At 43.2% G+C, this 16,148-nt stretch overlaps 1 protein-coding gene and 1 long non-coding RNA gene across 2 annotated transcripts; both read right to left on the reverse strand.

Annotated features, from left to right (window-relative positions):
* Window positions 1-431: 431 nt before the first annotated feature.
* Window positions 432-11,425, reverse strand: PSMC6 (proteasome 26S subunit, ATPase 6). The gene is made up of 14 exons (XM_054634864.2): window positions 11,275-11,425; window positions 10,170-10,249; window positions 9,938-9,977; window positions 9,545-9,597; window positions 7,607-7,674; window positions 6,878-6,992; window positions 6,270-6,357; window positions 5,309-5,370; window positions 5,107-5,230; window positions 4,919-4,980; window positions 3,837-3,957; window positions 3,666-3,746; window positions 1,465-1,536; window positions 432-934 (listed from the first exon to the last, which is right to left on the reverse strand). Exons 1-14 carry the CDS (start codon window positions 11,399-11,401, stop codon window positions 816-818), a joined length of 1,212 nt encoding a protein of 403 aa, XP_054490839.2. The 5' UTR covers window positions 11,402-11,425; the 3' UTR covers window positions 432-815.
* A 2,675-nt stretch (window positions 11,426-14,100) lies between these two features.
* LOC129122277 (uncharacterized) lies at window positions 14,101-16,119 on the reverse strand. Its single transcript, XR_008534555.2, has 2 exons — window positions 16,075-16,119; window positions 14,101-14,265 (listed from the first exon to the last, which is right to left on the reverse strand). It is a non-coding gene; the product is annotated as an uncharacterized LOC129122277 (long non-coding RNA).
* Between the last annotated feature and the right edge of the window lie 29 nt (window positions 16,120-16,148).

Raw genomic sequence — 16,148 nt, forward strand, 5'->3', positions numbered from 1 at the left:
GAGCTGGGCAGGGGCTGGAGAATCCCTGAGGGAGCTGGGCAGGGGCTGCAGAATCCCTGAGGGAGCTGGGCAGGGGCTGAGCCTGGAGCAAAGGAGGCTCAGGGGGCCCTTGTGGCTCTGCACAGCTCCTGCCAGGAGGGCACAGCCGGGGGGGTCGGGCTCTGCTCCAGGGAACAGGGACAGGACAAGGAGAAACAGCCACAAGCTGCACCAGGGTAAGTTTAAATTGGATATAAGGGAAAATTCCTTCATGGAAAGGATTTTTGTCCAGACCCCACCAGTCCCTTCTCTCTCCAAGGGTTAGGCTGCCTCTGTTTGGTAGAGCAGGCACAGGACTTCAATCCTTACACCAGAGAAAAGTTGCTCCTCCAACTCAGAAGATACAAAAATTCACCTCTCTGTGAGAGCTACACACAAAATCCACCAGGATAAACAGATTTAAACAGGTTTTATTCATAAACTGTTTGGGGAAAGGAGATTTACTGATATACAAAAAGTCAAGAAATGAACTGACTTTCTTCTGTTTGTGAATCCCTTCAGGCACGTTTATAAATTCCCACCATAATTGCTAAGAGAACAACACATCTCCACAAATTTTTACTGAGCCTGGGCTGTAATGAACATTGCATTTCAGAATTGTACAGAAAACACACTCCTGTAGCCAACTTGCAACTAGCATTCCCAAAATTACTAGCTACATGCTACACAAACACCTTACAATGATAATCAAGAGGTACATTATTTCTCTCCTTTTTTTGTTTTATGCATAAACCCAGTAGGATGTGTACAATCAAATCACAAATTCTATGGTTAATTTACACAGGTTTGTAGTCAAGCTTGGACTCCAGCTTCTTGGAATCAGCCACTTTCCTGACAGCTTTCATGAAATCTTCCTGAACTACGAAGTCATGATCAGCACGGATCGCAAACATCCCTGCGAGGAGGAGTTAACAGTGTGAAGAGACACAACATGAAGTTTCACTGAAATTCAAATGAAAACTGACCCAGGTTACACTACCTACATGACCTTCCCATGTCCTGGATGTTGGGAAGAGGAGGGAATTCACCTTTCTGAACTAAGGGAGTACTAAAAAGAAAACTTGTTTAAACTCTGAGTGTGTATTTACTCAGCTTGCCCGTGCAGGCAAACTCCAAGTGCACAAATTTTCATGTGAAAAAAGCATAAAATAACATCAACTCTGCAGGCACATGGGTACCAAGAGCCCTGAATTCTCTCCAAAAAGGAGAAAAATTGGTTGAATCCCTGTTTCTGGAATGTATCTGGTTCTAATGAGACAGTGGGACACATCAAGATCAGCCAACAAGTGGCTGGCTCAGATCAGCTCAAGTGAAATGTTCCAGCAGAACATTTCTGAGCTCCTGGGTTTAATCCACAGAGGAACAGCTCCAAGATTCAGCATTATCCAAGATTTAGCACATCCAAATGAAGAGTTAAGGCATTACCTGCTTCAGTACAGACGTTTCTCAAGTCTGCTCCGTTGAAGCCATCTGAAAGCTTCACGATTGCTTCATAATCTGTTCACAAAACACCAGCACCCATTAGGAATAAATCTCCCTTCCCCTTAGGGATGCCAATAAAGTGCACATCCAGCTACCAAACTTGGATTTCAGTGCAAACAGAGCTGCCCATTGGGCTGATAAATTAACTGGAATCAGCAGCTGTATCAGCCCTTCCATTAAAACAGGAATGCGTGGCAGCCAAAAGCTCATGTTATGTAATTAAATCCCAAAGTTACCAACTTGTGGTTACAAGAATCAACATGAAGGGCAAGAGTTCCATCAAGGCAATGTTCTTATCACTGAAATGCTGTAAAAGCCCAGAAAACTTCTCTCCAAGTGGTCATAACTCAGTCCCTTTCTACTTCCAACAATCCATCTACTAAAGCCACTTAGTGTCTTAATATATTGGGCCTGATGTTTTATGCACATATATTTGCTAAAAGAGTGGCCATGGTTATAATTCAGTGGAAATCAATTTCTAAACCACTGCTGAGCCTCCAGCAAGTCCTGCTTTTTGCAAGGCTGCTTATTAAAATTATTAACTCCCTGGAAAACTTTTCAGTTTCCCTTCTGTATAAAATTCAAAACATTTAAATTGAATGTTTTTATCTCAAGAATCCAAAAGCTCCTAAAGATGAGTAGTTTTTCAGCTGTATTTTAATTCCATGTAGTACAATGTCAAATAAAAAATTTATTTTCATAATTGGAAAGTTAAAAAATCTAAGTGAGGAGAATGAACAAGGCTGAACAGTGCAAGGTTTGGGAGTTTAGGGTTTTCAGCAGACACCAGGGTTGAAGCAGGAGAATCTCATGCTGGAACCTGAGCAAATCCTTATCTTTGGATTTTAATCCAATTTCCACCTCACCCTTCTGCTAAGTTCAGGCCTTCCTTTTGCAGTATCAAAGCTGAGCATCAGTCTTTCCACATCACCTGCAGGAATTCAGCAAGGACCTGACACCTCAGCTTGCTGAACAGCAGAAGGAATGCAGTGCCAAAGACACGAGAAAAGGATGAAGGAGAATTCCAGAATCCCATAATGGTTTGGGCTGGAAGAGACCTTCAAGACCATCTCCTTCCAACCCCTGCCATGGCCAGGGGCACCTTTCACTTTCTCCAAGCCTCAGCCAGCCTGGCCTGGAACACTTCCAGGGATGGAACAGCCACAGCTTCTCTGGGAAAACTGAGCCAGGGCCTAACTGTCCTCACAGGGAAGAGTTTCCTCCCACTATCCCATCTCTCCCTGCCCTCTGGCAGTGGGAATCCATTCCCCCTCGTGCTGTCACTCCATGCCTTGCAGGAAATTTCTCTCCCAGAACTTTACCTCGGGCTCATGATTTGCTCTGGAGCTCCTTCTGTCCTTAGCCTGCAGCCACGTGCAGGTTTAAGCCAGCAGTGCTGCTAAGAAAAGCAGTGGCCAGCCCTGGCCCTCCCTGAGCTCCCTCCTGCTGTCCCTGAGCTGAGCTGACTGGGACCAGCTCCAGGGGCTGCAGGAATCGCTGCTGTCAGCACACAGGGGTGGGGGAGCCACAGGGCCCTGCTGCACTCCCAGGCAGCCAGAGCTGCTTTAAAGGCAAAGCCCAGCCCCAGCTTCCTCCAGGAGAGCTGCAGGAGTCACTGTGAGAGAGAGCAGGACTCTGGGCAGCTCAGAGTGACACAGACCTTAAATAAACTGTCCCCATTTCGTCCTATTATTCTCCCCTTACACTCCTGAGAGAATGATCCACACCACTACCAGACAAGTTTTGCTTATGCCATCTCTAAACTCCAAGGTTTCTCCCTGATTTTTAAAGATTGCTGTTTTCAGACTCCTTCATGAGCAATATTTCTTCCATTGAGGGGTGAATGAAAACACTCTTTCCTTGCACTAAGCCATTCCATTAGAAACAGGAAACTGCCTGATGAGAACCTTGTTGCTTTTCCAGTTTCCAGCTGGGCTCAAGGGTTTATATTCAGTTTTCCTTTTCAAAGACTTAACAACAGTTTAATCAGGATGCATTTAAAAACAAAACAAGTAGAATTCCAAGAGGGGAAGTTGTGTGGGCAGTGTAAAGGTGGGAATACAGTCAGAATCCCTGGAACAACTCACCCTCTTCCCATCCCTACAAACAGCAGCAGGAATGACACCCAGGGAACTTCTACTTACCTATCTCACCATGTTTAGTGATAGGACCTGCGTGAATCTTCAAAATATCTAATCTGGCTTGTTCATTTGGTAGGTCGATATCTAGAAAGAATGAGAGCTTCAATGAAAGCAGAAACCCACAATTCCCAGGGATTACAGCCTCCTTGCAGCCACTGGGAAGCAGGAACTCACGGATTTTTCTATCCAGCCTTCCGGGCCGCAGCAGGGCAGGATCCAGGGTGTCAGGTCTGTTGGTAGCCATGATCATTTTAACTCTGTGCAGAGTGTCAAATCCATCCATCTGATTCAACAACTAACAGAGAACAGAATTTTGGTTTTAAACAACCCCAAATCTTCCCAGTCTGATTTGTTTTCCTGCCTAAGTATTCTTCATCAAGATTAAAAGCTCTGAAGTAAAAAAAAAAAAAAAAAAAAAAATCCTACAAGGCCTCGAGCTCCCTGAATATTCCATCCCAAGCAATGAAGAGCTTTGCCCACAGAAAAGGACATTGAGCAAAGCTGAGCTCAAAACGTGAAACACTTGACTAAAACAATGAGGCAAAGAAAATACTGCAAGGACTGAAGGAGCCAATGGCTGCCTGACACATTTGGATTGTAGTGCACCAAGGCCAGGACATTCCAATTAGACTTGAAGAACAGCCTCTGGAATACTAATCCACACACAGGAAGGCATTTCATTGTGAACACTCAAAGCACTTGCTCTTTGATCACAGTGATTTAATTCTCTATGGAAGGCAGACACATTCTTTTGAACCAGGCAAACTGTTTGCAAACACAGGCTAAGGAAGGTTCCCATTAGCTTCAGAATTTCCAATTGTCACCAGTGGTTTTAATATTCTTTTCACACAACCCAGTTTATCAAAGCAATGAATACAGAAACAAAGAAATACAAGTGCTCCTCCTAGCTTTGAAAATCCAACTGCAACAGTTCAAAAATGTTACAGACTGTCTTTGGGACTAAAAGAGACAGAGAGGGGGGTTCTGCAAACCTTCAAACATGCAGGGAGCAGCAGTAAGCAAAAGAAAATATCCCAAATCATTTCAGCAATTTAGAAAGATTCAATTAGTCTCCACATTGAACTCATGGCTGAGTTACCAGGATGTGCATCTGCCTTTTGTAAAAGCAGCACTGAGTTCACTTCTAGTTTATTAACCCAGAAAAGGTTCTGCAAAGCCAGATCCCAGGGAACAATTCACAGCTGTACTATTATTTAATGTGGCTGTGCAGGCCACAGTCAGGAATTGACACTCACCTCCATCAGAGTCCTCTGAATTTCTCTATCAGCTGATGTGCCTTCGGAAAAACGGCGCCCACCTGCAGCACACCAAACCCATCAGTTCTGCTATTTGATTTCTGCCTTTTAAACGGGGGGAATTGGCTTTACAGCTGACTCCAGCCTTAAAAGGAGAGCCCAGCCACCCCCCAGGCCAGGAGCCTTACCAATAGCATCGATCTCATCCATGAAAATGATGCAGGGCTGGTGATCTCTGGCATAATTGAACATCTCTCGGATGAGCCGAGCGCTCTCGCCGATGTATTTGTCCACTATGGAACTGGACACCACCTTGGGAAGGACACAGGAGGATGAGGAGGCTGGAGAGCAAACAGAGCCCAGGGGTGTGGGGGCAGTGCCATTACACACCTTGAGGAAGTTGCAATCCAGCTGGCTGGCAACTGCTCTGGCCAAAAGGGTTTTTCCTGTGCCTGGATAGACAAGAGAGTGAAGCTGTTTAATTACTGACTCAACAATGCCTGCCAGTGACTTGGGAATGAGAGAAAAAAGGGGAAAGGGGAGGAAAAAAGGGAAAGGGGAGGGAAAGGGGAGGAAAACGGAAAGGAGAGGAAAAGGGAAAGGGGAGGGAAAGGGGAGAAAAAGGGAAAGGGGAGAGAAAAAGGGAAAGGGGAGAGAAAAAGGGAAAGGGGAGAGAAAAAGGGAAAGGGGAGAAAAAAAGGGAAAGGGGAGAAAAAAAGGGAAAGGGGAGAAAAAAAGGGAAAGGGGAGAAAAAAAGGGAAAGGGGAGAAAAAAAAGGGAAAGGGGAGAAAAAAAGGGAAAGGGGAGAAAAAAAGGGAAAGGGGAGAAAAAAAGGGAAAGGGGGAAAAAGGGAAAGGGGGAAAAAGGGGAAAGGGGGAAAAAGGGGAAAGGGGGAAAAAGGGGAAAGGGGGAAAAAGGGGAAAGGGGGAAAAAGGGGAAAGGGGGAAAAAGGGGAAAGGGGGAAAAAGGGGAAAGGGGGAAAAAGGGGAAAGGGGGAAAAAGGGGAAAGGGAAAGGAAGAGGGAAAAAAAGAAGAAAGGAAAAGAAAAAGAAAAAATGGAAAGGAAAACAAAAAAAAAGAAAAAAGGGGAAAGAAAAAAGGGAAAGGAAAAACCAAAGATGAGATGAGAGAGAGGAGAGAGAGAGGAGTGAGACAAGAGAGTGAGACAAGAGAGTGAGACAAGGAAAAAAGAAAAAAAGAGAAAGGAAAAAGAGAAGACAGAAAATAGAAAAATGAAAAAGAAAAAAGGAAAGGAAAAAAAATAAAAAGGGAAAGAAGGAAAACCAAGGAAGGCTCTTGCCACAGTCTGAAAACAACAAGCAAACACTTGTTTCCCTTTGCAGAGACTCACCAGGGGGCCCGTAGAGCAGGCAGCCTTTGGGAGGGATAATTCCCACACGCTGGAATAATTCTGGGTTTGTCAGGGGCAGTTCAATGACCTGTGAAGGGACACACAGCAACCTGAGCTCTGAGTTTTAAACAGTTAATGATGCACATGCCAGCCTGTTTTTCATCTAGCTGCATTATTTACTGGCAGCATTTTTGTATGAGAAACAGTTTAATAAGAAAATGTGAGAGATCCTATGGATCAATTCACTCCCTTGCCTTGGCTCTGCAATTGCTGCTTCCTCTCAATGCTCTTTGCTCAAATCACATCCCTACTGTCCTAATCCCATTTCCCAGAGCAATCCTGATAGCTTTTGAGCAAAATTCCAGTCTGCTTTGCTGGCCCTGCCACTTGAACTTCAAGGCACTCCCACAGCCTTAAGCGTCCTGGATCCTTTAAACCTTCCTCTCTAAAGGATCATCTTCATTTTAATCCCAGTCCAAACACTTCAAATGAAACATGAAAAGCACTGATCTGAGAGGATCCTTGAACAGCCCCAAGGTGGTTTTGCCCTGCAAAGCTTCACTGAGAGCATGGATCAGGATCTGATGGGGGTTTGAGGCACTGGGTACCTCCCGTAACTCTCGGATTTGTTCCGACAGGCCTCCGATCTCAGAGTAGGAAACATCTCCTGGGTCCTCATGAGACATGTTATAAACCAGTGGATCCACTTCCCTGGGCAGGTATCTGGAAAACAAGAGGTAAGAGGAGATATTTTTATTGTCTAGACACATTTATAAATTCATAAAGTTATCCCCACAAATTGTACAGCAATATGAACATTATTTCTTCTCTTCCCACCTCACGTGCTGAAAAATCAGAAAAAACCTCAAACCTAGCAAACCTTTAAAAGTTTTAAAACACACCTTAAAAAATGGCTGAAAATACTGTAATTATTTTTCTAAAGAAAAACCAATTTCTTTTTAAATCATATAAAACAGATCCACAAGTCTTCCCTCAAAATAACTGTTCCTACTTAAGCATTGCTTTGCAGAAAATGTTTACAAAACATTGCATTTCTTCTCTTCCCACCTCACGTGCTGAAAAAACAGAAAAAACCCCAAACCTAGCAAACCTTTAAAAGTTTTAAAACACACCTTAAAAAATGGCTGAAAATACTGTAATTATTTTTCTAAAGAAAAACCAATTTCTTTTTAAATCATATAAAACAGATCCACAAGTCTTCCCTCAAAATAACTGTTCCTACTTAAGCATTGCTTTGCAGAAAATGTTTACAAAACATTGCAGAAGGGATTATTCAAGCCTTTGTGTAATGTTTGACAAAAAGAGCAGAATCCTACCTCATAATAGTCAGAGTGGTCATGTCCAGAGCAACTCTTGTCCCTGGCTTCAGCTTACTCTTGTCAAGCTAGTCCCAAAAAAAGGAATGCTGTTAGAAACCCCACTCCAACACAATCCCTGATTTTAGCCAAAATCTTCACTGGAATTTGCACTCCTTGCTCCATCACACACAAGAAAAACCAAGGCTACAGAGTGACACACCAAGCAGTCATTAACTTACCTCCACCTCTTTTAAAACAAAGACTGTTTTCTAGTCCATCATTAATTTTTAATTTTACTGCTGTCAATCTGACTGCAGCAGTGGGATCTAACCCTGCCCTCTGCTCCACACAGGAACAGCTGTTTCAGAATAACTAAAGAACCCTCACAAAAACTTCAACATTTTCCTGTGCCATTACTTCTCCTCTTTGAAGTCAGCTGTTCAATTATTATCTTTCACCTTGGATGCCTCCTCTCCTGCCTCAGCAGTTTTTGTCTGCTCATTCCATCTTTATGGGATCTTTCAACACATTCCAGTACACTCTACTCAATTTTGCTGGAATTAAAAGAGGATTTTGACAAACCTTTTCCAGCACTGCTGGAAGTTTCCCATTGTCCCTGCTGGGAAATGTGTATAATTTATAAGGTCCCTTGCCATGTGGGTCCTTGACCCTCTGGAAGGGTTTAGGATCAAGTTGTCCCCCCTCTCTTACTCCAGTCACTACTAAGGTCCCTTTCCAGCTTCCTTATCCAAAGAACTTTACAACACCTTGGAACTCTCTCAGATTCAACTCTGCCCAACAGACGGAAATTATTGTGCAGTGAGAAGAAAACAAAGAGAAACCACTTGACCTTCTCAGCTAATGCACTTGAGATAGGGAAGTGATTTTTGCTCCCATTTAAACAGCCTTGCTCTCCTCCCTCCTGAGCAGCAGCAGCTCAGCCAGGAGGGCTTTGATCAAAAACTTGTCCTTCTAGTCCAGGAGAAATTGTTTGTCTTTGATATTTTGACATTTTGAAAACAATCAAGGGGTTTTTGGTTTTTTGGTTTGTTTTTTTGTGGGTTTTTTGGTTTTTTTTTTTTGAGCCTCTGGTAGCAAACCAAGGATCTTTTAAGATAAAAGAGTGTTTTTAGTGAAGAATAAACTCCAAAGTGCTGGTTCATCCAAGGACAACCAATCCCTTAGGATTCAGCTCTGTTTCAACACAGAACATCAAGATTACCTCACATGCCCCAGAGTGGAATTAAGTTTACTTATGGCCCAAAATTCTGCAATGAACATCAGTTTCTCTCCAGAAAAAGGAAAAAAAAATATGGATAAAGATAATGGCTTTAGACAGACAGAGAGTAGGTTTAGATGGGATTTTGGGAAGGAATTCCTGGCTGGGATGGTGGGGAGGCCCTGGCACAGGGTGCCCAGAGCAGCTGTGGCTGCCCCTGGATCCCTGAAGTGCCCAAGGCCAGGTTGGATGGGGCTTGGAGCAGCCTGAGATGGTGGAAGGTGTCCATGCCATGGAAGAGCTGGAATGGGATGAACTTTGGTCTCTTCCAACCCAAACTATTCCATGATTAAGATATATGGTAAAATAATACTAAATTTAAAACTCAGCAGCATGACAGCAACAGCCACAGCACAGCAACTGTGAAATTACACAATCAGTTTTCATAATAATTAATTTTCAGAGAGTCCAAAATCAGGCAAAAGGACAGAGTTTTGCCTCAATAAAAATCACAAAACACGTGCAAGGTCCTGGGAATGCTGTGGATTATTTTATCTCCACCAGGAAGTTACACTGCTACCACTACAAAGGGAGAGGGGAGTAGATACCAGTGTAAAACAGTGGTGTGCACATTAAGGAAGAAAAAAACTCTCCACTAAGGACCCAGTGGATGAAAAACAATGCTAATATTCCACAGGAAAGCAAATTTTAAATGAATATTCACGGAGATCAATTACCTGACGGCGACAGCCAACCACGTATCTTGGTCCATTTGTGGCCTTCACAATGACTGGAGAAAGAAAATTAGAGAAAAAACCCAAATTTACTCAATTTACTCTCTGAGCTGTGATTCTAAATTAACCAGATTGTTTTTTGCCAATAATCCGATCACCAACATTTTAATTCTTTACTTCTCCATAACTTTAACAAGATTTAAAATTTAAAAGCTTATTATTTTGTGGTTGCCCCATCCCTGGAAGTGTTCCATGCCAGGTTGGACAGGACTTGGAGAAGCCTGGGATAGTGGGAGGTTGGAATGAGATGTTCTTTAAGGTCTCTTCCAACCCAAACCATCCCATGGTTCCATGATTTTTACAATCTCAGAAAATATAAGAATTCAGTGTACTCACACTTCTCCTCTGTCAGCTGTTTAAGAACCTCACCAACAATCTGTAAGAGAGGAAATACAGCATCAGCCTCAAGGGAAATTAACATTGCAGGATTCACACACCCTGTAGCCATCCCCAACTCATCAGTTTTACCTGGACTGTTCCCACTTTCTCTTTCTTGATGCTAAAATGGATGTAAAGGTTGCTTCAACAGGCAGCACAGGCTTGCCAACACCTCGTTTGCCTCACATACCTGCCCAACACTCTGCAAGGCCTTGAGATCATTTTCTGACTTCTCATACTGCTTGGTGAGCTCTTTCAGCTGCTCCCTTACTAGAAGAGGAAAGAAACACAGGATTTTGGTAACCTTCAACCACACAAGAGCACGGGACCAGACCCTTTTCCAGCAGCAAAGCTGCAGGCAGAGTGAGACTGGGAAACCAGTAAGGACCCCTTGAGGTAATGTGGAGAAAGGAATGGAGCTGGGGAAGGGGCTGGAACCCCACGAGAGGCTGAGGAAGCTGGGCAGGGGCTGCAGAATCCCTGAGGGAGCTGGGCAGGGGCTGCAGAATCCCTGAGGGAGCTGGGCAGGGGCTGCAGAATCCCTGAGGGAGCTGGGCAGGGGCTGCAGAATCCCTGAGGGAGCTGGGCAGGGGCTGCAGAATCCCTGAGGGAGCTGGGCAGGGGCTGCAGAATCCCTGAGGGAGCCGGGCAGGGGCTGCAGAATCCCTGAGGGAGCTGGGCAGGGGCTCAGCCTGGAGCAAAGGAGGCTCAGGGGGCCCTTGTGGCTCTGCACAGCTCCTGCCAGGAGGGCACAGCCGGGGGGAATCGGGCTCTGCTCCAGGGAACAGGGACAGGACAAGGGGAAACAGGCACAAGCTGCACCAGGGTAAGTTTAAATTGGATAGTTGTAAGAGTCCGTGTCTATTTAGTGCAATACAACAGATATTAGGGAAAATTTCTTCCCGGAAAGGGTGGTCAGTCACTGGGGAAAGGCTGCCGAGGAAGACAGCGGAGTCTCCATCCCTGGAAGTGCCCAAGGAACGGCTGGACGTGGCACTCAGTGCTCTGGTCCATTGACAAGGTGGTGACAGCCACAGGCGGATGTCGCTGATCCCAGAGATCTTTCCAAACCCAGATGACTCCGTGATTCTGTGACCCTCCGGAGCTCTCCCAAGGGTACCGGGACCCAGCGGCGGCGCCGGCAGCGCCCAGCCCCGTCCGCCCCCCGGGGCCCGGCCAGGCCCATGACGAAGCGCGGGCAGCGCCGCGGCCGCCGCGCTCCCTCTCGGCGCCCCGCGGGGGTCTCAGAGACGCCCACCCGCCATCCCCTCAGGGCCCGCCGTGCCCGCGCTCACACTCCTTGAGGCGGCCGTCGATCTCCTTGTGCTCCAGCAGCTTCTTGCGGTAATCCTGCAGCGCCTTGTCCCTGGGGTCCGCCATGATGAGCAGCCGCCGCTCATAGGGAATGCCGGGAAGGGCCATGGCGGCGGCGCCGGCCCTCAGCGCCGCGCAGCGCCCCCTGCCGCCGCGGAGGACTGCGGCTGTCGCGACAGGCGGCCGCTGTCGTGAGGGGCCGCGAGTGTCACGAGCATCGGCTGCGATGGGCACGGGCTGTGCCAGGCTCAGAGCGTGGGTTCAAGGGCGGCCGCGGAGTGGGGGTAGAGAAGGTGCGGGGAGACCTCATGGAGGTCCAGGAATAGTTTGGGTTGGAAGGGACCCTACAGGTCATCCCATTTCCTGCTGAGGGCAGTTTGTGGGACGTTCCTGATATAAACGAGAGCAGGGTCCCGGTACTAAAGTGATTTTAGTATTTATTATAAGAAAAGGAAGCCCTGAAGCAAGGGGACCCGCGGGCCGGGCAGGAGCGATCCTGGAGGATCGAGCAGCGACCAAGGATGGAGCAGCGCCGGCGCTGGGGCTGCTCAGCAGCGACGGCCCCGATGGAACAGCACAATTCAGTGGGTCAGAAGGTCCTTTTTATCCTGTTTTTGTCCTTTTGGATTGGTTTCTTTTTGGATCCTTCATTTCAATGAAGGTTTAAGGCACTTGATTGGCCCATTACAGTTCTGTCCAGGCTGGATGGTTTCACTTGGGGGATGGTGCACTTCACTGAGGTGTGTTATGGTACCTTGAGTACCTTATTTCTCATAATTACCCTTTTAACCCCTTCTACAATATAATAACCAAAGGAACAGTACATGCTTAACCATCGATCAACTATTTAACAACAGTTTCTAAGCTATTTTTAACAATTCCCAAGGCAGACCAACAGCTGCTGTGGTCTGGAAAATCCCACAGAGCCTCACTGGGGGTATCAGAGCAGGACAGGGCAGGCAGAGGCCAGGCTGAGAGGGCAATGGCCAGCAGAGCAAGGAGGGATGAGCAAGAGCTGAGCTCTGCAGAGAATAAAGTGACCAATGTCAGCACTGCCAGCTGGGAATGAGGGCTGGGAGGGACAAAAAGTCACCTTTGTCCATCTGGGCAAGAAAATGGACCTGGCTGTAAATCCAAGAAAAGCTATCTCCTGTCACAGAATCATGGAATGGTTTGGGTTGGAAGGGACCTTAAATCCCATCTCATCCCACCCCCTGCCATGGGCAGGGACACCTTCCACTATCCCAGGCTGCTCCAAGCCCTGTCCAGCCTGGCCTTGGGCACTTCCAGGGATCCAGGGGCAGCCACAGCTGCTCTGGGCACCCTGTGCCAGGGCCTGCCCACCCTCCCAGCCAAGAATTCCTTCCTAAAATCCCATCCATCCCTGCCCTCTGGCAAGGGGAAGCCAAGAAAAACATTGGGGTTTCATTCCCATCCCTATGGCTCTGCAAGGGCCCTGAGTCACAGAGCAGCTGCTCCCCAAATCCTGCTTTACCCCTGGAGCTCATCCCAAATGCTGTGCCAGGGAAGGCTGGTGGTGCCACGGAAGGGCTGTTGGCTGGGCAGTGCCAGGCAGGGATCAGACACCTTCTCCTCATGCTCTGCCTCAGAGTGGAGCTACTCTGGGTGAAACCTGGAAGGTTTGGTGTCCTGGAATCCCAGACTGGGCTGGAAGGGACCTCAAATCCCATCCCATCCCACCCCCTGCCATGGCAGGGACACCTTCCACCATCCCAGGCTGCTCCAAGCCCTGTCCAACCTGGCCTTGGACACTACCAGGATGGGGCAGCCCTCAAACTAATAAGCTTTTGTAATTTAAATCTGCTTAATGATTTTGAGGAGCAAAGAATTAAAGCATTGGTGATCAGATTATTGGCAGAAAAACACACTGGCTAATTCCAAACCACACCTCAGAAGATGAATGAAGTAAATTTGTTTTTTCTCTAATTTTTTCCCTCCAGTCACTGTGAAGGCAAAAAATGAACCATGATACAAATGGACCAAATGGTTGGCTGTCACTGTCAGGTAATTAATATGTGTGAATATTCATTAAAGTTGGCTTTGGTCTGGATTATTGCATTGCTTTTCATCTTTAGTGGGGTGAAGTGTTTTTTTCTTCTGTAAAGTGAACATCCCTGTTTTATATGGGCACCTTCTCCTCTGTCCCTTGGTAGCTGTAAATTCCTGGTGGAGACAAAACAACCCACGACACAATGGGGACCTTGCATGTGTTTTATTATTTTTGCTAATAAAAATTTGGATCTGATCTTCATCTGTCAGCCCTTGGGGCTGGGGGGCTGCACCCCAAATCCCCCCTTTCAGAGTGGGGCTGTCAGGAGCACTGACAGCCCCATGTCCCTCCAGTGCCACTGTGTGTCTATGAAAAATGACCAGATAATACTGGCTTTTGCATTTATGCATTAGATTTTGCATGTTGTTAGTGATTGTAAGTAAATTATTGTTATTATTAAATTTATTTATTATTATTGAAATAATAGAATTATTATAATTGGTTACAATATCAATTATAACTCTTTTTAGCTGCTTGTTAATATAATATAATCTCTATCAGTTTAAGTATGCACAAGTATTGCTCACAGAAATAGTTGTGAAATATAATATCTATGAATATAATAGAACAGAAATAGAATATCTATGTATCACTTATGGAAATAATAGTGTGATGAATGTATTGTACTATATGTGAAAAGGCTTTTGTGTAACTAAAACCAGTGTAAGGCCATCCACTGATCAACCTGTCCAGGTGATAACCATGACACAAACCAGAGCAATTAGAGAGTACCATGTTAAATTTAATTTAATTTAATACTAAATCCTTATCAGAGAATGTGAACCAGCAGGATGGAGACACGAGAAGAAATAAAACACATTGACCTGACAGCCAGGGTGTCATGCAGATGACCCTGAGTGTGAAGAAGTCAAACAAAGGAGTTCCCAAAGCATCAGAAAGTCTGAAAGAATGTTTGAATAATGCATGAGACACATGAATATGCATGAGACACATGAATATGCATGCACCTCAGCACGTAACAGGATAAAGACACCACTGGCTGTACACACTGCAGTGTTCTTTGGCTGTTGGCCAGGAGCACCCCAGCACTGGAAATGTTGTCCTTTTACCATGTAAGAAATAGATTTGAAGAAAATTTTTAAACCTGATCAAAGGTTTTTCTATAGTATGTATTTGTATATAAATTTTAAAGTAAGAAGTATTAATTTAGAAATGTTACAGAATAGGAGAATTACTGTTAAGAGAGAAATAGAAAGAAGTTTTAACGGACAGCCATACAAAAAAATTAAATACTTTAGAAAAATAGAACTATGAAAGATATATTGTATTAAGACCCACAAAAAGTAATTTTGAATGATTAGCTTTAAAACATTTACAGGATGGTGGGGCCAAAACTGATAGGCCAAGAAATGCTTACAGTGTATTATAGAGTGTAATTAAGAAATATACACGGTAATATAATATAACATAGCATAACATAATAGGTACATTATATATACATATAATCATACACATATATTACATTCTATTACATTCTATTACATATATTATTATATATGGTAATAAATAGAATAGAATAGGACATAATATGTACATTATATGTACATATAATAATGCACATATATTATTTATATTATATTATATTATATTATATTATATTATATTATATTATGCAATTAATATAATATAATATAATATAATATAAGTACATTATATATACATATAATAATAGTGTATTGTAGAGTGTAATTAAGAAATATACACTGTAATATAGTATAACATAGCATAACATAATAGGTACATTATATATACATATAATAATACACATATATTACATTCTATTACATTCTATTACATATATTGTTATATATAGTAATAAATAGAATAGAATAGGACATAATATGTACATTATATGTACATATAATAATGCACATATATTATTTATATTATATTATATTATATTATGCAATTAATATAATATAATATAATATAATACAATATAATATAATATATGTACATTATATATACATATAATAATAGTGTATTATAGAGTGTAATTAAGAAATATACACTATAATATAATATAACATAGCATAATATAATAGGCACATTATATATACATATAATAATACACATATATTACATTCTATTACATTCTACATATAGTATTATATATAGTAATAAATAGAATAGAATATGACATAATATGTACATTATATGTACATATGTGTACATATACATAGATGTACATATATATATGTACATACATATATGTCCATATATGTGTACAATATATGTACACATATAATAATGCACATATATTATTTCTATTCTATTCTATTCTATTATGCAATTAATATAATATAATATAATATAATATAATATAATATAAGTACATTATATATACATATAATAATACACTTATATTATATTGTATTATGTTATGTTATATTATATTATATTATATATATTACGTATATTATTTTATTATATATAGTAATTAATAGAATATGATTAATATAATATAGTATAATATGTATATTATAGTGTAATTAATACATAAATTCTGATTGTAATAGCGCGAATTATAACATCCGCATTATCTCACCTTTCAAACGAAACTAAAAATAGAATAAAACTTTTCAAAACGCCTCCGAGTAAAAAAAAAAAAAAAAAACAAAAAAAAAACCAACAAACAAAAAACCCCAAAAGCCTTTAATCCGACAAGCCGGATAATGACTGTTATTACCATGTCATTGTTATTTCCCGTTCAAACCCGGGCCGGCGGAGCGCGGTGTGTGCCGCAGGCGGCGGCTCCGTGCC

Source organism: Agelaius phoeniceus, chromosome 6, assembly GCF_051311805.1.
Source record: "Agelaius phoeniceus isolate bAgePho1 chromosome 6, bAgePho1.hap1, whole genome shotgun sequence".
Classification (NCBI taxonomy): domain Eukaryota; kingdom Metazoa; phylum Chordata; class Aves; order Passeriformes; family Icteridae; genus Agelaius; species Agelaius phoeniceus.